The 21576-nt window shown below is 33.0% G+C and overlaps 1 protein-coding gene and 2 long non-coding RNA genes across 5 annotated transcripts in view; 1 reads left to right on the top strand and 2 right to left on the bottom strand.

Annotated features, from left to right (window-relative positions):
- Positions 1–21576, top strand: part of LOC128155164 (Golgi pH regulator-like) — a 211234-nt gene that overhangs the window by 135375 nt on the left and 54283 nt on the right. For all 3 annotated transcript variants that reach the window (XM_052816743.1, XM_052816745.1, XM_052816744.1), the window contains one exon: positions 13116–13208. In XM_052816743.1, coding sequence (XP_052672703.1) covers positions 13116–13208 — 93 coding nt within the window. The remainder of the gene's footprint in view (positions 1–13115; positions 13209–21576) is intronic.
- On the bottom strand, positions 2138–6838 carry LOC128155166 (uncharacterized). Its single transcript, XR_008239552.1, has 3 exons — positions 6390–6838; positions 4181–4281; positions 2138–3172 (listed from the first exon to the last, which is right to left on the bottom strand). It is a non-coding gene; the product is annotated as an uncharacterized LOC128155166 (long non-coding RNA).
- LOC128155165 (uncharacterized) lies at positions 15841–17021 on the bottom strand. The gene is made up of 3 exons (XR_008239551.1): positions 16674–17021; positions 16374–16499; positions 15841–15957 (listed from the first exon to the last, which is right to left on the bottom strand). It is a non-coding gene; the product is annotated as an uncharacterized LOC128155165 (long non-coding RNA).

Raw genomic sequence — 21576 nt, 5'->3', positions numbered from 1 at the left:
AGATTTTGAGAGGATTTTGGTCATTTCAGCAGATTTACAATAACTTCAATTATAGTAATTTCCTCTTATCAGTGCTTATTGTTACGTCAAAACTGACGTTGGTTAATTAAGTGTCGTCTTACTCTTTAAAACTCCCCTGAGAAATAAAAGTATGCGAAGTATACTGTTTTATTTACTTTAAAAGCATGATGTTCTTAAAATTACACATCTTATAAGCTTTTCAAAGGTTCTACTTTGATTCTCGGGAGAACGTGATGTTGGAACGTGAGGTTTGAAACCATTGGTACTGTGAATTGTGGGTCAAAATTTACTGACTCCGAAAAAATATATCGGATCAATGTGTAAACGTTTGTGACGTCACACGATTATTTTTGATTGAAAGTGTACTGAGGTGAACTTTAGAGGTAACATTGACTGTATGTCGCTTACATCGTTATTGTTTTTACTGTCTAAATTTGTCTTGCTGATTCTCGTGAGAGTGTGAAGTGATAAAAATTGCCATGATTACAGGGAACTACTGGGACGATTAAAACGATGCATTACTGGTCCGATTTACTGACGCCAAAAAAATCCGTTGAATGAATGTGCAACTAGTCCGAATTTTCTATTCACACACGCCTTGCCAGTAGAGCTCGCTTCGCGCCAGCGCTGCACGCCGGCGAGCTGCGCTCGCTATTAACTTAAAAAGAGGCAGAGGGTTCTGGAAGTTCAACAACTCACTATTATCAGATAAAGATTATGTTAATATAGTTAAGAAAACAATAAATGATGTTAAAATACAATACATGTCCAGTTTATCATGCAGATAACTTATTAAATATAGACAATGATACAATACAATTTACCATCAAAGATCAAACTTTCATGGATATTTATACCCCCGCTCCGAAGGAGAGGGGGTATACTGTTTTACCCTTGTGTGTCTGTCTGTCTGTCCGTCCGTCCGTCTGTCTGTCTTACCGTCCGTAACAAAAATTTCTGTCGCATTTATCTCAGCAACTATTTATCGCAGATGCTTGAAATTTTTACACAGTGTTTGTTAAGGCATGTCATATCGTGGGATATATTTTTGTACCAATCAGATGTCAACTTCCTGTTAAATGACGACTTTGTTTTTTTTAGCAAAAATTTTCAAACAAATTTTCGTCAAAGAATTCTCAGCAACTGTTTATCGCAGATGCTTGAAATTTTTAACACAGTATTTGTATAGGCATGCCATATCGTGGGATATCTTTTTGTACCAATCAGACGTCAGCTTCCTGTTAAATGACGACTGTTTATTTTTAGCAAAAATTTTCAAACAAATTTTGTCAAAGAATCATCAGCAACTGTTTATCGCAGATGCTTGAAATTTTTACACAGTATTTGTAAAGGCATGCTATATCATGGGATGTATTTTTGTACCAATCGGACGTCAACTTCCTGTTAAATGAGTACTTTGTTTTTTTTAGCCAAAATTTTCAAACAAATTTCCGACAAAGATCTCGCAGCAACTATTTATCGCAGATGCTTGAAATTTTAACACACTATTTGTTTAGGCATGCCATATTGTGGGATATATTTTTGTATCAAACGGACGTCAACTTCTTGTTAAATAATGACTTTGTTTATTTTTAGCCAAAATTTTGAAACAAATTTTCGTCAAAGATTTCTCAGCAGCTATATATCACAGATGCTTGAAATTTTAACACAGTGTTTGTTAAGGCATGCCATATTGTGGGATATATTTCTGTACCAATCGGATGCCACCTTTTTGTTAAATGTAGATTTTGCTTATTTTGCATATTCACATCAGAGCGGGGGAATCACTAGTGAGCATTGGCTCACAGATATCTTGTTTATTTACAGAAATTAGAGGGAAAACAATCTCTTATGCAACCTTTAAAAAACAGAAAATAAAGAAAAAAAGTCAGCTCTTGAAAAATATATAACAAATATAGAACAAAACGTAATAAATTATTCCACAGAAGAGCTAACAAATAAACAAACAGAGCTTGAACACACCTCACAGCCTACTCAATATTCAGGGTCATGAACCCTGGGGACCATTCATTATTGTTCCCAAGAGAGACAACTCTTGAAAACATCCATTAACTATAGTCCGTTTCTTAATCTTACTAAAATAAATAAATTGAGAAAAGTTTTCAAAGTATTTTAATTATAAATAATACATATAACAATGAGTAAAAGGCATGAAAGAAGTACATTTATTTATCAAATATAGTAGGCTGGTACATGTACCTGGTGAATATTAAATGTATATTGCTTGTAGGTACATGTATAAATCTACACAACTACATTCAATTAATACACTGTGTTATGTAAACTGAAAAAAAAATACACAGGTTGTAAGAGATCTTTTTTAAAATGAATTTTCTTAAAATGAAAAATAAATTAATGAAATTGCATATATCATTCTAAAAAAATCATGATACTAATTTTGAAAGTCAAATATTGAGTTAAAAGAAAGATAAGAATCAAATATTCTTTGTTTTGTTAACAAAGCGCGAGTCTTGTTATTATTAACATATGTGTTTTATTGGTGTAAGTTTCATTTAAATGTTGCTTTTTTCTATTAATAATATCATTAATATCATTTATGATCACATCGAATCAGTATGGTAATTTCATACTTTATATTATTTGTAAACAAACATAAGACTCGAGCTTTGTTTACATAACAATAAATTCGTACCCCTGTATCTATCTTATCACTTGACTTCTAACATTCAAATTATGGTCAATTATTCAAAATGTGCAAGTAAATCATTTTATCCATAAAGAAATTGAAAACAAAATTTTGATCTAAAATCGTGTCCAAGTCCCTTTAAAAAAAACTTGTATAAAATAGTAAGGCTAAATTCCAATTTAAAAAAAATAGCTGTTTCCAAAAATGTTATGTAACATGTATATGAATATGTAATATAAAAACATATGTTAGATAAAAAGTTTGCTGGTATTCATTATGTGAACACAATTCATCCAGTAACATTTAAAGTTATGCAACATAAATAAGAATGTTATGAATGATGTGTATAGAACAAATTCTTCTGTGGTTGGCTCCATAAATCTTGAAAAGATGGTGTGAGTTGGTAAAAAGGCAGAATAAGGTTCCATTCTAATCCTCATGCATTCCATTCAAGGAATATTCATTAATGTCATGGTCTGGAAACTAAAATAGAATAAACATAAAGTGTGAAGAGAATTACATGTAATTTTTGCAAACATTGTGCACTCATCAAATACTCACATGTATATATTCAATGAAGTTATTTATGGAATGTGCAATTACTAACAATGTAATCTTTTCTAATATTGTACATACATGTATTACATCATTTTGCCACTAATTTTAAACCCAGCTGACAGTTTCTTTTTGTTATATATACAGCGTCAAAAGTTAGTTGCATCATGTGCATGTACTTTCAGTAATTTTAAAAGCCATAAAAACATTTCAGTACTACAAAACACTTAAATTTGTCAAATGATTTTACAAATGAAATATGTACTAATATACCAGTAAGTCACAAGTGATATATACTTTTTAAAGCAGTACAATGTATCACTTATATGACAACATCAGGAAACATCAGGAAACCTGGCTCAATCAATTCTGCACACACATGATAAATGTAATGAATGTGTAACTTCAATGGACTTATGGTGTAACTTCAAAGATATTTAGATATCCAGTGGACAGAGAGATTGTCTGTATGACTTTCAACTATCAACATTCTATGTACACCAAAATATAATTGCGTCAATAACAAAAACTAATCTGAAAAACATATTTCCAGCATAAGAAATTCATGGGATTTCTGCAAATCCCATTTTCTCAGAGAGTGTAAAACACATCTCTTAAAGTTTATAATATTTTCAAACTCCGGGTATTCCTTTCAGAGGTTCCCACCCCTTAAAATACAGATAATCAAGTAGCTGCAGATCTGTAGCTCTCTGGTTGAAAAAATTCGGATAGTCTATCCGAATTTTTTCAACCAGAGAGCTACAGATCTGCAGCTAATAATCAAGCAGATTTGCAACAAGATGCCCATATAAACCTTTCTTTTACACAAGACATTGTAGCTATTTAGATGACCTTGCTTGGCTTTCAATCAGCTTAAACCAAATATATCTACATATGGAAAACAAGTTGTAAGTTTATTACATGACAAAGAAGTACCTTCTGGGCTTCAGCAGACTTGACTGGGTCATTAGCAATATCAAATTGACAATATTTTCTATATTCCTGATCTTCAGATCATCTGGAAGCCGCAGGTAAACCTGTAGATTAGAAGAAAAAAGATACACTAGCTATCATTACAAAGCTAAATGCTGTCATTATCAAACAAAAGGGTGTGTCATAGATTACACTTTTTTATGGGCACATGCAGTATCTGAGACATGGTCAAAACATTACCATGATAACAGCTATAACAACTCATTAAGTGGGAAATGACATATAACTATAAAATTTGTTATGGCTTTTCATACTCTCTCTCTCTCTCTCTCTCTCTCTCTCCATGATCTCTCTTAACATCTTTGTCAGCAATATTTCTAGTGCAATGTGGCATTATTGAAATATATATATGGTTCATGGAAGCTAGGCAATCAATAACAATTACATGTACGGTACACAGTAATTACACACACACACACACTCTCTCTCTCTCTCTCCTCTCTCTCTCTCTCTCTCTCTCTCTGAGTCTATCTCTATCTCATACTCTCAATCGTATAATGTTATATTTACATAACAAATGCAGACCCTTGATTCATAAACACTCTCATCGTTAATAGATAAATAAGACATAAAGTTAACAGTTTGAATGAGATACAGATATCAAAACCACATGTACAGTGTACATACTACGTGTCGAGGAAATTCTGTATGGAAATGACTGAAAGCATGATTGACACAAACTCAATAGTCAATATTATAGGAAAAACATACAATATTTTTTTAACGTATGCTACGTAACAATATGTGTAAAAACTGACTATAATACACCTGCATACACATTTCATACTAAAACATGTCTTTCAAGTCACATTTCACAACGACCATTAATTATCGACATTTTTGTAACACTTGTACTAGACTTAATGCATTGTAGGCTTTTAAAAGAGTTTTTGAGTAGTTTAACAATGTACTGTATTTTTCGGGGCATAGGCCGAATTGCTAATTTTTAGACAAAATTCAAGAAAAATCCTTAGACTAGCCTAATTGGGGGATAAGCCGATTTTCAATCGATGATTACTATAGTGAAAGTATGACCGCTGATTAAGAAAGTCACCGTATTAAGTATATACTCTCAGAATATCGATGTAGAAAGTCAAAAGAGTAATTAAAGTTATTAAATTTGCTTAACATATATATTTCAAGCAATTTTTAAAAATTAATCTGTGTTTTGTGGCTGTTTGGTCTCTTCCGTATTCGTCGGTGTATCGTTGTGTATCGTAATTTTACATAGTGTAAATCTAATTGCAACACCAACCTCCGTGGTTCTCTCTGGTAGAACTAAGTATAATATTTTACCAAACCTGTTATATTTTATTAATACCTTATTGCTAAATCTCATTTAATCAAGTTATACTTTGAAAGCTACTTGTAAATACGGGGTATGGCGTCCATTAGCTCAACACGTGGTTTCATATCCAAATAGAGTTATCCCCCGTAATCGCTATGAATGAGAAAACGAAATACCAAACATAAAATATTTAATTTGTGTTCTTTCCATTAATTAATTAAATAGTGACTTGCCGTTATGCAGAGAAGTTGTAATGTTAAAAACACAGTTAGTGCAATGAAGTGTAACGGTGTACACTACGTGCCCCCAGGCTGTGTTTTAGTCACGGGTTTCACACCTTTGTATATACACACGACACCAGAATACCGTTATTTCATCCAACAGAAAATTAATTGTAAAAACACATAGCATTTGATTTATTCTACACCCAAGACCAGTGATTCCTACGAACGCAGAAATGAAGAATTCACCAAAATTCCGTCATATTACATTCTACCCGGTTTCGTTTTCTTTTTTACTATGCAATAATAGTTTCCAGGGTTCATACACGAACGTGGGAAAAAATTCTTTTGATTGGGGTTGTAAAGAAATACCTTGTACAGTACTGTACATTTATTACTCACGATGTCATTACAAAAATTATCAACGGGACAACTATCGAACAATAGTTCAAACGGATGAAAAAAAACCAACCCTCATAATAAATTGCTACAACAGTACATGGATTTTATATTTTACTGTTAAATTTTTTTAACTTTGAGTCTAAGAATAGCCGATCCCGGGGGATAGGCCGGGGCTCGCTCATCGGAGGAAAAAAATACCGGCCTATGCCCCGAAAAATACGGTAAGTAAGGATGTTCTTACCGACGAATGACTACTCCTTAGCACGTTTTAGATTATTGACAAAATCGAGGATTGCTGTTCAGACTGTTTCATGCTGAACAAAATTTAAAGAGATAAGGCTAATCACCCCAAACTTCGACTTCACATTAATAAACAATTGTTCTGCAACTTTAAATAATTTAAAAGCTTGCCAATATAAGAAACAAAAACTTTTACTTACTTTTTCCATTTAAACTCCTCTCTCGATTTTCACGAGTATGAGACTGGTCTCGTTAAAATCCCGAGATATACGAAGTTTTGACTTTCTCGGGTTTTTTCATTCTTTCGTGAATATAAAAACCAGAAAGGTTCCGATTATGCTAATAAGGCTGTGAGGTGTGTTGAAGCTATCAGAAAGAAAAAGATGCAGGGTGAGTGTATTAGGAGAAAGATTAAATGGATAGAAGATGGAGAGAAACCCTCTAAATATTTCACTTCACTAGAATCAAGAAATTACATTAGCAAGCAAATATTTCAATGGACAAGTTGTATCTGACCAGTTTAAAATTTAAGATGAAACAAAATCATTTTATGAAAACTTATACAAAAAAAAGGAAAATTATTGTATCAACGTTTTTTTTTTTACAAAATTAAAGAAAATTGAATTTCCAAAGTTGAGCGATACAGATCTAAAAGTATTGAAGGCCCATTAACCAAGTCTGAAATTCTTAGTTTTTAAAAAAAAATGAAAAATGACAAAACTCCTGGTCCTGATGGATTTACATGTGAATTTTTCAAGTTTTTCTGGACAGATAAAAGCTCTTTTATTGCAAGAGCAATCAATAATTCTAAAGAATTAATGCAATTTTCAGAACCAAATAAATTAGCGATTATAACTTGCATACCAAAAGATGGAAAACCTAAACAATTTTTGAAAAACTGGCGCCCTATTAGTCTTCTTAATGTCATATATAAAATAGCTTCAGGTTGTATTGCAGAACGCATTAAAAAAATTCTAGACAAATTAATAAGTAAAGATCAGACAGGTTTTATAAAAGGGAGATTTATAGGTGAAAACATTAGGATTGTATATGATGTTATGACCTATACAAAACGAAATTCCATACATGGTCTGCTAATGTTGATAGATTTTGAAAAAGCTTTTGATTCGATATCATGGGATTTTATTTATCAGACACTTGACATATTCAATTTTGGTCAACCTATCAAAGATTGGGTTAAAACATTTTATAATGATATAAATTCATGTGCCTTACGAAATGGATTCTCTTCAAAATATTTTAAACCCCAAAGAGGCTGTGGGCAGGGTGACCCAATTTCACCCAATTTTTATTATGTGCTGAAATATTAGGAATTTTGATAAGAAATAACAAAGATATTAAAGGAATAACAATAGCTGGAGAAGAATATAAAATCTCTCAATACGCAGATGATACATCGCTTGTTACAAATGGATCACTTGAATATTTAAATGGGATTCTTATAAAATTAGATATGTTTGCGAGTATTTCAGGTCTAATAATTAACTTTACGAAAACAAAAATGCAGGTCTGGATAGGCAGTAACAAATTTTCAAAAGATGTTTTTCATCACTCTAGATGGAAACTAACCTGGAATAATACAACTTTTGATCTGCTAGGAATTAAATTTTCAGTTAACTTACAGGAAATGCCAGAACTTAATTATAAAAGTAAAATTTTGGAAATTGAACAAACAGTTAAACAATGGAAATCAAGAAAATTAACTCCGATTGGAAGAATAGTATATAAAAACTTTAATTGTACCCAAAATGAATCATTTGATTTTAACTTTACCAAACCCGACCATGAATTAATACAAAAGTCTGATAAAGTTATCTCTGGGGGTCAGATATACATAAAATTAAGAAAAATACAATCATTCAAGACTACAATCACGGAGGGCTTAAGATGATCGATTACACAGAATTTATGTTAGCACTTAAATCAACCTGGATAAGAAGACTTCTTCATTCCTCGCCTTAATGGATACATATTTTAGAAGCTGAAATGAATACTAGTGTTAGCAACTTATGGTCATATGCAATATATCTAGAGAAGGAGAAATATTTTGTTAAGCATTGTAGAAGAGAAAATGTTTGTATTGATGATTCTAATTGATTCCATTACCGGTACTCAAAGCACCAATGTCTGTCCCCATTAAGGATCTATAGGGCTTGGCCCTAAAATGTTCAATCATTCAAAACACGTGGTCTAAAATTTAAATGACGATAACATTCGCAGGGATGTTGTATATTATGGTAGAATGTAAGTACGTAGCTGGGCGGAGTTAAGACATTGCCGCTCGTGATTTGAATGAGAGAGAGAGAGAGAGAGAGAGAGAGTGAATTGAGTAAATTATAAGTGGTGCCGATGAAGGAATAATCATTAGTAACTTGCAAACAAATTAACTAAGGTCTGTTTATAAAAATTACATATATATCCTATATTGGTTAACTTTAAAGCGTTTTAAAGAACTATTGTGAAAATTTCTTTGGCCATGCGCCGTCGACAATTAACATGTACATGGATAAGAATGATGTAGCTAACCAACTAAATTTCCTAGCATGGAGTCCGAGAATATGGACATTAAATATTTTGAAATGCGAATGAATGAACATGATGAATTTAGATGTTGTGTAAAGGAAAGGCAACGCAGGTGGATGCTTAGTGGAAAAGTAAAACAATGGCGGACAAATTCGTCCTAAGGTAAAGAATGTTTCAGACTGAGTAACCATGAAGAAAGTTTTTATACAAAGTAAACTTACAACCTATGTTTAATTCCAGGAAGATTCGGCAAACTTTGATTAGAGTACTAACGGTAACACTTGTAATAAAAACAGTTTCTTAAATATTCGTAGTCTTCAATGTTTGACATTACCTCCTCACATTATCTATATATAGACATATTTGTCTTCAAAGTTTCATAAATTAAAAAAGATATACTAGACCTTGATTTGTCACTTTATAATTATTGTCGACAGATAGTTAGCTCATCTGCCTCATCTAGGCTATAATTTGCTCCATTAACCAGTTAACTCTCTCTCTCTCTCTCTCTCTCTCTCTCTCTCTCTCTCTCTCAAGTTAAGGTCTCAACTCCGCCCAGCTACGATCTGATTGGACAAAGGTCAGTCAAAACATTACGAATAACTTTTGTGGAGTTAGCTACTATTAAACGCTTCAATGTAGTTTGCTGTATCATTATCAACAAAAAATAATCAGTTCGGATTGAAATAAATATATATTCCTAAAGCTGGAATATTTTCTGGAGGAACTGATTCGCTGAAGCGGGGCTTGTCCCGATTTTTTGATCAATTTCATTAATTTTAAAAAAAAAACTAATTTACATGTACGTGTCATACTAAATGTACATTAAACAATAACTAGTAGTGTGCATCACTATTTTAATTCATACAATTGACTCTTCCTAAACAATTCGATCAAAAAATATAATATACATATATTGTTGTTAAAAAAAAATATATCAACAAAGAAGATGGGTGGATAAGGCATGTAAAATGCCCATACACGGTCGGACAGGCTACTGAAAAATTAAAGTATCAATAAATCTGAGCGGATTTTTAAAAATCATTTAAAACAATATATATTTAACAAATCATTGATTTTTAACCTATAGGTATGTTCAATACTTGGAATATATAGACTCAAACGTATCAAAACCTGCAAATAATGTCATTTTTTTTTAACTTCAAGAGTGGGTCTGTGCTCCATATTTTTTTCTCATAGTCTAATTAAGATCTATTGGAAAACAAACCAATTTCAATCAACAAAAACGTTGAGAGATGACCCATTTACATTAAAAATATCATTTTGTATCCAAACAATTGAACGTTTTGAAAAAAAATTACAAGTCCGGTAGTTCTGGCCAAAGTCAGACATAATATTAAAAGGCCCACTTTGTTGTGTCTGAAATGGCCCAGTGGTTAGAGCACTTGACATAAGCTAACCTTATATATCTAGGGTTTTTATGTGACGGGTTCGATACCACCAAAATTTTCGACAATATTTTTTTCTTTTTTTTTGTTATATAATTAAAAACTGACTATAGATAGAAATTTTGCAAACTTAATTGGTGGAAAAAATTCAAAATTCTGTTTCAATACTAAACCAAATGGGCATTTGCGCCCTCTTATTGCCCCATCTTATTTCTTTGACCGCCTCCCCCCATAGATCCATTGTTGGGCTCATTAATGAGTTCATTCAAGGCAGCGATGATCTAATCCTTTCGGTGAAAGGCAGAGGGTGAAAGTACATGTTAATGGAACTTCGCGCCGTAATAAATTAATATCACATTAGTGGAGGAGTCCAAATTGGGATCGTGAGAATACCACGTGTACACATGTAGCTTTATTTGAAAACAAAAAAAATTCCTATGGTTGGAAATGACAAAAATGGCCTTTGGTTTTGCATCTTTATTTAGCAAATAAAATTTAAATTTTGTCTGTTTTCTCTTCTGCTGTCAAGCCTACAATTTTTTGATACATGAACAATCCTAAAATAATTTGAAATAATAAAATTGCACACAAATCTATGTTTGTTTATTCACCAATTAAAGGGTCATCAAGGGGCATACACATTCAACAACAATATAATCATGATTATAATAAATAGCGGTTGAAATATGTGGAAAGAATGCCCAGATCCACATTACAAGCTTAAAGTCAAATTATTGTATTGTATATTTTCGCCCTTATTCAGTTGCAAACGGTTTCGCCCCGTCTTGAAATCGCCCGCCCAAAGTTATGCTTAAAGATACTGAGATATTTTGAGACATTTGAATTCGCCTAGTCTTCAATTCGCCCGCTGACAACGGGGGCGAAATGGGCAAAATAAAACGGGGCGAATATTTCCATATATTGTAGTACGTGCACTAGATGAAAAAAATAAATGTATTTAAATTGATTCATGATTATACACGTTCCATTTATGAATTTATGAACAGCAGCGAAAATTAAAAGATATATATTTTTGAAAAGATAGCCTAATTTGTACATCTTTCCTATGAAACAATTTTCATTTGTCAGGCAAGCTTTTTGGAAAGCTGCATGTATTATAGTGTACTTGTTTAAACAAAGTACTGAAGAACTGACGGGAGTTGATTTTGTCGATGTTTATTTATTTTAAAATCAATGATATGTTATTTTGCATGACAAGTACATGTATACGTAGTTTCTAATTTGAATTACGCATATTTTTATAATATGAATTTTTGAACTTTTTCGACTAGAATGTCGAGAAACCTCCATATGAATCATGTTAAATAATATTTAAAGATAAAATTAATTCAATCAAACTATGTATCAGTGGTAGAAATATTTCTCGAAAATTGTATGGATCCAAGCAATTATTTTATATTGAACTCTAGTCTCGTTAAACCAAACGCTCGGCTGACACCGTAAATCTCCGACAAGGGTTTACGGAGACAGCCGAGCGTCGAGTTGAACGAGACTATATTGAACTTTGGCGTAGGAATACATACGACTACAAAAAATATTTACATTGTTCGTACCATTTAAAATCTGACTATTTTTAAGGTATTTGTAAATAAGTTTCCTTGAAAAACAATGCTTTAGCATACATTAAACCGAATTCATCAATTATTTTCAAGAACTAAGTCTTGTCAGGAGCAATGCTTTGTGCTGAGGTCCAAACACTGTTTCACTTTCGGTTTGTCCGAGTGACTGCATAGGAGAGTTGATTACAAATCAACTCCCAAAGATAATTGTCTTTTTTATGGCATTCTCCCTCCCCCTTCTCTCTCTCTCTCTCTCTCATTCTCTGTGCAAGCAGTGTCCATAATATTTATGTTTTCTGTTTTTTTTAATGCAGTCGATCTTCTTTCATGTTCACTGTAGCTTTAAAGTTTATGAGGAACGTAAAGTATCTGAAACCCTTGGCTAGCAAAGATTATCTTCCTCGTGCGTGGGGGAATCACAGTCATTCTTATAATTCAGAAAATAAATGTACACATACATAAAAATAATTGATTTTCTCTCTCTCTATCTCTCTCTCTCTCTGCAACCGGTGATCTTTAATATTCAATCTTCTTCAGTCATGTACGTATGTTTCATGCATTCACATGTATGTACAATGAAAAATGATGTTTACATATTTATTATAAATCATGCAGTGTTGCAATAAGCTGCAAGTCAAGTTAAAGATATATTCAGTCATCCTTGAAGCCACGTGTAGAAGAACAAAGCTTCTTTTCCCTTTGTGAGTTATATATAGAAATGTCTTGTGACTAATGTAAACACTGAAAGTGGATTCTTTCATCGTTCAATGTAAGACACATGCTTGAAACTTATCATTTACCTAACTAAAAGTGTTTGTGTGCCTCTGATTCAATGTCAGGCGCTAATTTCAAACCTGACAAGATTTTTGGACCACAATAGCTTCCAAAATGGCTATCTATCAAGACAAGGAATGTACATTTGTATTTTGAAGAAAAGCAGTAGATTTTTTAGTAAAAGCGATTGGTGGGAGACGGAGCCAAAAAGTGGTAGACTTTTGCGTAAATCGGTAGAGTAAACATGTATGCTTAGTCTGCTAATGAACCTTTTTACTGAATCACACTAGTTGTAAACAAGTTTTGGTAGCAAGGTATATGTTATACAAATGCTTTCGTAATAGTTAATATATTTGTTACTCTACATATGCACAATTCTGTGAAATTGATTAATGATATGTACTCTTTTTTTTTTTTTAGGAAAGAATAGCTTATTCGAAGACATTCAAAGGGAAATATTTTAACTTTTTGGGTTATTTCTTCTCCATTTATTGTGTGTGGAAAATACTTATTGTAAGTATACTTTTTTGTTTTTACAAATAGGTGTATTATTTTTCACTACTTTCTCTTTCTCTCTGTTTTTAGCTCACCGAGTCAAATACCTTGGGCGTAGGCATCGGACCTGGTTAAAGATTTTGGAACAGGTCCTGTATCTAAGTTATTACTTGTTCACTCTCCACCAAACTTCCATGGATGGTGCATCTGGACCTTCTTATAGACTTAAAGACTTGGATTCTGAATCTGGGCCACGAATTTCAGATGCTGGATGAGGTTTTTCGAGCTAGTTTAAGTTTTTGGAGCAGATGCCCTTAATTGTTTATTTTTAAGTTACTGCTGGTCTTTATTAACTTCACCAAACCTGCATGGATGATCCGTCTTATGATACTGATGCACTTGACGGGCTTGGAAGCTGAATCTGAATCATAGGTATTGGATGCTGAATGAGGTTATGGTTTTTGGAGCTAGTTAAAGTTTTGGGAGCACGGGTGCCCTCTAATGATTATACATGTATCTTAGTTATAACTGGATTTAACTTCACCAAACTTGCATTAATGGCGCGTCTCATTAAACTGATGCACCTGACAGGCTTTGAAGTTGAATCTGAGCCATATGATTTGGATGCTGAATGAGATTAAGGTTTTTAGAGCTAGTTAAAGTTTTGAGAGCATGTGCCCTATATATTCTTAAGTTAGTTATTTTTGGTTCACACCAAACTCACTTGGATGATACCTATTCACTTGACAGACTTGAATGCTGAATCTGAGCCATAGGTTTTGAATGCATGATGAAGTTAAGGTTTTTGCGCTGGTTAAAGTTTTTAGTGAAAATGCCCTTTGATAGACAAATCTTATTCGTTCAATTTTTATCAGATTTGAATTATAGATGATGCATCTTGTGATTCTGATGCACTCCACAGGTGTGGATGCTGAACCAAAGCCATAGGTTTTAGATTCTGGACGAGGTTTAGTTTATTTGGAACAGGTCACATATTTGATAGATAATAGTACTATTTCATACTTGCATGGTTGATATAACTATATAAATGAATTGTAGAGCTAGCTCCAGATATAGAACCTGATGTCCATTAACAAAGTACCAGTTATCGGCTAATATTTAAACTAAAGGACTATATATGATAAGGGCCTAAAATGGCCCCCTAAAATGAACATCATCATTTTACTATCATTCTTTGTTTTCTTAGTACAGATATGTATGTGATGTGTTTGCATAATATTCATTTTGGTTCAAGTGCCCACAATTTAGAAATATGACATTGTAAAGACAACCTTTTCCCGCCATTTTTGCATTTTTAGCGTAAAACAGCTTGTTTTCAAGCAGTTTTTCCTTCCGAAAACATAGAGCGCATTCTTGAACAAATAAAATATTTTAATCAGAGATGTATCTAGCCAAGACTAATAAGTGACAAGAAAATATTCCTTGTTCAAGCATGCGCTCTATATTTCCCATTCGTAAATAGATAAGAAAAATGTCAACTTTTGGCTGATTTTGATTGAATTATAGAAATGGCGTCACTTCTGACGTCATATACTGCCAGTGAGTGCATATAAATCAAATAAATAGATGAAAAATAAATTTTATATCAACTCTTTAAAAAAATTAGTTAACATTTTATTGTACCCGAAACACTTAAAAAATGGCGAATTATGGGGGCCAAATTTAACTCTTATCATATATAGTTCTTTGTCGGTGTTATGATACATTATAAACAAAACTTATAAAATTATTCGTTTATTATCATATTGTAATACACCAAATCGTAGACTATTTAATACATAATTGTGCAATCAGGCATTCAACTGTGCTACGAATCTCTTGGAAAATAGTGAATTCCTTATATTTATACATGTTATATGGTGTGAAATTATATGTCAAATCAAAGAAGGGATGTAATAAAAAACACCTGTTGAACTTATTTTTGTGGCAAAATATTACACTTGTATTGTATGGATAACTCTTCCTTCATATTCAAGATAAGGAGTTGTTGTTTAGCAGATTAATTGAAAATATATCAGATATGTGCATATAACTTGGATTTTAATTTTTTGATAATTCATGAATAAAATGCCACCTGTTAAAAGTAGTTATACCCCCTCAAGCAAAGTTTAGGGGGGTAAATTGGAATTACCTTGTCCATCTGTCCATCTGTCAGTCTTGTCTGTAGATGCTACTTTGTTCCCCTATAGAATTTTTTACTATGGCATAAAATAGTCTGAAAATCATATATTACATATTACATATGCCAAACACCATCTGAAGATGTGCACCTGCAACTTTTATTAAGATCAGACCAGATTTAATGATTTTATGACAGTTTTCATTTTCCTTACAATATATATAATTGTACACTGATGTTGAAAACTAGGGGAGGTAATCCTTACAAATCTTATTAATTAAGGTGGATCTCTACACCAAATAAGTGTAGGAGATTTTTGTTGCATGCATTTGTTACCAATACTAGGCACAGTATTCAACAATAATATACCTCAAAATACAATACACTATTTTCTAGAGAATTTTTAAAATATCAGTCTGGTTCCAGATAACCCCTTGTTTATCAAATTTTTAAACATTTCTGTTTTAAAATTCTTATGAAAGTGAAATGTTATTAAGTTTAGAAATGAAAAACAAAAAAATCATGAATGAAGTTTGTATGATTTTTTATTGGAATCCACATAAATATGAAACTAAAATATAAACAAATTCTGTTAAGGCAAACTGCTGGACAAAATCCCACAAAAACCTGAAAATATAAACAATATTCGTTGGTGAATGGGATAAAGAAAAGAAATTGAATGAAATTGAAAAATTAAAGGAAATACTTAATTATTGCAAAAATCTTGGTATGAAAGATCCTGTTTAAGAGTTGTCTTTCTTTAATTTACATGGTCTCAAATATCTTGGGATCAATTTTTTAATTAACAAAAATCACGAAGAAAAATTAAAAAAGGAACAAGTCTATGCTAAATATGTAGATATAAGATAAGTAGTGCTTATGATAATGTTTGAAGCTGAACAATTATATTATTGATGAATGCATTATATATATTTAACTCTTCAGAACAAAATATTAGTAGTTAATTATATTATAAATTGCCTTTTACTTTTTTATATACAATAGCAATTATAAACAACAACCATACGCATATTAATACATACATTAGATGTCCATAGTGATACACATGCATGTGTGGAAATGAAAAACATGCTCCTTTTCAGAATCCTGTCTTTCCCTCATTTTGCTTGCAAATCCGGGCTTCCACTGCTATTGCTACCTAGCTGTATCTATTTAAATCAAAATACATTAGTTTAATGTCAAAGTTTCAGTGAAAGTCTTTTACTGCATTTTTTTTTTTTAATTTGGGAAGTTAGGATCAATTCAAGAGATCGTACTACGGTACTTTCGTTTTATATTCATCATACATATATAGTTTAAATGAAAATTTGACATCTGCTTACCTATATCGATAATCCGCCACATATGTATGATCGTCTGTTGCAGATGACATGACAAAAATGTATTGCCAATAGCAGCAGAGCAGGGAAACGGTATATTATTTAGAGTCCACGTTTTCCGTACAAAACAGCTGATAGTCAATGTTAGTTAAAAGCTTTAAACAGGAAGAAAATTGACATATTTTCTAAGCGTTTTGGTGATTTCAGTCCTATCTCGTCTCCTTAGTTAGAAGAGTTCAATTAAACGGTGTATAGCTATTTTGTACCACGACATAATGTTATCAATCCGGAACACAATGGCGTTTCGAACGGAAGTCAGACATGTTTGTGACGATGTAGCCTTCCACCTTAATTAAAAGTAAACACTCTAAAGCAAAAAAAAAATATATAGAAATACATCCAGATGCAGGTTTTTTGTCATATATGTTTTAAAGTATTCAATCCACTCACAATGCAAAAATTTGGTTGTCAATGATAAATTCTTAGGAACTTACATGAAGATCAAAGACAAATGTGGCTGAATTCATTTGTCCCAAGAGGGCCATTATCTGAGCCATGATTTAGAAGAAGCAAGTGTTCAGGGGAACCTGATAGCTGTAAATTGGGCAGTGATTTGTGGGTTGTTTTAAAACTGTCTTATATAAATAAAGTTTCTATCATCATGATCATTATAAGGGAATAAATGACTGCCGTCACAAGGAAAGGGCCCTTAAGGTCAAAATTTCACAAACACATTCAATAATGCACAATAAGTAAGCGTATGCGAGACAGGCCTTTGGTTTCCAAAAAAAAAAAAGATTTCCCAATAAGAGCATATTTCATCACATACTAAAATGGAAAATGTGGTTTTTATGTTTAATAGCGAATGCATGCAAAAGCAGCATTTTTAGCTCACCTGAGCTGAAAGCTCAAGTGAGCTTTTCTGATCACATTTTGTCTGTCGTCCGTCTGTTCGTCCGTCCATCCGTCCGTCCGTCTGTCCGTCCGTCCGTCTGTAAACTTTTTACATTTTGAATCTTTATGGGAGGGCGAATATAAATTGCAGAAATAAAAGTCCGATCTGTTTTCAAAGCGGAGAAAACCTTGAAATTGTAGAAAAAGGGGGGTGCATTTTTTAAAATCTTCTTCTCAAGAACTACCGAGGCAAATTCAACGTAGTTTAGCATATATTATCCTTATGCAAAAATTAAGGGGTAATTCTGTTTCAAATCTGACTTATTACGAAAATAATAATAAAGGAAAGGCGTGTTTCAATCAGTTTCATAGCTTCGGGCTCGGCATCCGGTAAAATGGGTAGGCAAGACTTGGCCAGGGCAAAACAAAAGATTGGCAGTTATTAATCTTCCAATCTCATTAAAATTTCTGGATATTTGATGGACTTGTATATTTGTATTTGCTGTAAATATTGCTGCAAAATAATGCGTATTTGGAATTGACGATTGCCGATCTGCCCCGGCTTTTATTTTGCCACGGCCCGGGTTTGCATACCGATTTTACCCAGACTCGTATTCCATACTTCTAAAACGAGGTTCTTTGTTTAAAGCAGCCATGACATTATACGAAAAAGGGTCGATCTGACTATGATGAATTTGCTTGTTGTGCAACAGTTCGCGTATGAAGGGAAATTTTGAAACATGCAAAATATATTGGTGCTGATTTTTATTTTTCAATATTTTTATATTTCATTGCGTTGACAGTTTTCACACATGACGTTAGTGTTCGCTTGTTCTGATTTTCGTTTCGTTTTCATTATTTATGCTTTGTAACCTGGAAACTATCTTCTGTATTTCGTGATTTTTACGTGTTAAATCAAACAGAGACTTCGGTAAATCAAACAGTTAACTGTTTACCTGCGCAAATTAAGCAAAATCTGATGTAGGGGTAGGTGCCTACTGAAATACAATTCATTCTATCGGTAATTCGGCATTATCTTTTGCGTAATGATAGATTAATGCAATAGGTTTTGTTGAGATGCTCGGCATTTTCTCAAGTTTATTCAGTTTAAATAGAGTTTGATATCGCTGACGGAAATATGTGGGTATATACATGTATATATATGATTCATTTCGAAAAAATAAATTGTGTTCTTTATTTGTTATACATGTAGTGCATGTTTCTTGTGTTTAATTGTTTACAATTTCTATTACTAACCATATTTAAGTGTTAAGCTTCGAATTATAAGCAAGATAAAGAGATTTGCTCACAATTCTATGTTTGAACACAGATCTTAAAAACTAAAGATTAAAAAAGTAAAATGGGGGGGGGGGGGGGGGGTCGAAGTTTAACAAATGAATATATAGAGTAAATCTTTAAAAATCTTCTTCTCAGAAACTAATCAGCCAGGAAAGCTAAAACTTGTGTGAAAGCATCATCAGGTAATGTAGATTGAAAGTTGTTTTAAAGTCGTGAAAATAATAACCCCTGGGGGTAGGGTGGGGCTACAATGGGAGATCAAAGTTTAACAAAGGAATATATAAAGAGTTAATCTTTAAAAATCTTTTTCTCAGAAACTAATCGGCCAGGAAAGCTGACACTTGTGTGGAAGCATCCTCAGGTAGTGTAGATTCAAAATTGTGAAAATCATGACCCCCGGGGGCAGGGTGGGGCCACAATGGGGGGTCGAAGTTTAACATATGAATATATAAAGTAAATCTTTGAAAATCTTCTTCTCAGAAACTAATCGGCCAGGAAAGCTGACACTTGTGTGGATGCATCCTCAGGTAGTGTAAACTCAAAGTTGTGAAAATCATGACCCCCGGGGGTAGGATGGGGCCACAATGGGGATCGAAGTTTAATGAAGGAATATAGAGTAAATCTTTAAAAATCTTCTTCTCATAAACTAATTAGCCGGCAAAGCTGAAACTTGTGTGGAAGCATCCTCAGGTAGTGTAGATTCAAAGTTGTTTTAAAGTCGTGAAAATAAAAACCCCTGGGGGTAGGGTGGGGCCATGATGGGGGGTCGAAGTTTAACATATGATTATATAGAGTAAATCTTCAAAAATCTTCTTCTCAGAAACTAATTAGCCAGGAAAGCTGAAACATGTGTGGAAGCATCCTCAGGTAGTGTAGATTCAAATTTGTGAAAATCATAACCCTGGGGGTAGGTTTGGGCTACAATGGGAGGTCGATGTTTTACATAGGAATAAACAGAGTAACTCTTTAAAAATCTTCTTCTCAGAAACTAATCAGTCAGGAAAGCTGAAACTTGTGTGAAAGCATCCTCAGGTAGTGTAGATTCAAAGTTGTGAAAATAATGATCCCCAGGGGTAGGGTGGGGCCACAGTGGGGGGTCAAAGCTTAACAAAGGAATATATAGGGTAAATCTTTAAAAATCTTCTCAGAAACTAATCAGCCAGATGATTCTTTATAATTGTTAAGACTTTGGCCCCAGGACAATTCTTTGGCCTCCCGAGAAGGTTCAGAGGTTGATGTACGTTTATATCCCATATATAAACTATTGTTGGATCTTTTTGAGAACTGCAATACTCAACATATGATATGACTATAAAATCATCCTGTTAGAAAAGGGACTAATGATTATAAACATAAGAATATCCAGGGGAAAATGGATTTTATTGATACAGGATCTACATGTATTGTACATTGTCCAAATAGTTTGTATTATGACTCCATTAAGCTGATTTTATCATACCTATTGTTCCTCAGGTGAGCGATGTGGCCCATGGGCCTCTTGTTTTCACATCATATTTGCAATAAGCCAGTTGAAATATATAAAACATTGATCTCCATTATTCATATATATAAATCATATTCGTTCGGGCATAGCCCTAGTATACTAGATGAGAGGTAAATTTGCTGCATACTCAAAAAAGGAAATGCAGTTGCTATGCAATGAAGTTTATGTGATATTGGATAATTCAAACCTCCCAAAGTTTTTTGGTGTTAATTGTTGACATTGTCTTAATAGCTTAGGAGAAAAGAAAAAAATTCTCATCTAGAAACTGCTTATCAAGCTAGCTGAGAATGCAATGAGTTCTTTTTTAAATATTTCACATTAAGCTGAACAAGGTTAAAACAATCTTTTTTTGTATATAAAACTATCAACTGTTTTCACTAAACCATGAACATTTTTTTTCAAAGTGCGTTAATATCGACAATATCAACGCACTTTGAAAAAAAAATATTTTTTTCCAAGTGCGTTGACTTGGTCCCAAAATTAACACACTTTGAAAACAAAATTTCAAAGTGCAAAATTTTTCAAAGTGCGTTGTAACATACGTGCCTGTGGTGTTTACAGAGCACGGTGTGCTCTGTGGTATTCACATGATCCCAACGGACTCGTCCACTAATCGGCGCGCAAAAACTATGAATGAGACATTATGGCGCGAAGTTTTGCTTTACCATTCACGCAACGGCTGAGATGTGTGAATGAACTCATCCATTGGCAGGGATCCATGTGGAGGGGTTCAAATAAATTTTTTGACATTTGTTTTGTAACAGCTACATACATGTATATTACACTTTGGATCAGATGCTTTGGAAGAAATATATCGAATTAACAAACACACTTGATTAGTAGTTGTTCAATGTAGTAATGTGCATTTAGTAAGACCCACGAGTTTTGAGATTAGTGAATCGCCCAACTGAACGAAAATCGGGTCGCAACCCGCTTTGGCAATTTAGATCCTCCAGTAAACATTCCAGCTGTATAAATATATATTTGTTTTAATCCAAGCTGATGACTCTCTTGTAATAATGATAATCCACCACCAATTATTACTTACATTGTATCGTAATAGGCAATATGTTACAACTTGTTGCAAAGACCCTCCCCCTACCCCCTTTTTTCACCATTCAAATATGGTGGAATGCTGATCTATTTTTAAATCAGGATTATACACGTGCACTGCATGGGGAACATCCCTTTTACTTGAAAACTCTTGCT

The sequence above is a fragment of the Crassostrea angulata genome, chromosome 7 (genome assembly GCF_025612915.1).
Source record: "Crassostrea angulata isolate pt1a10 chromosome 7, ASM2561291v2, whole genome shotgun sequence".
NCBI classification, from domain to species: domain Eukaryota; kingdom Metazoa; phylum Mollusca; class Bivalvia; order Ostreida; family Ostreidae; genus Magallana; species Magallana angulata.
The sequence above is the reverse complement of the archived record's forward strand: the minus strand, read 5'-3'. Positions and strand labels throughout refer to the sequence as shown.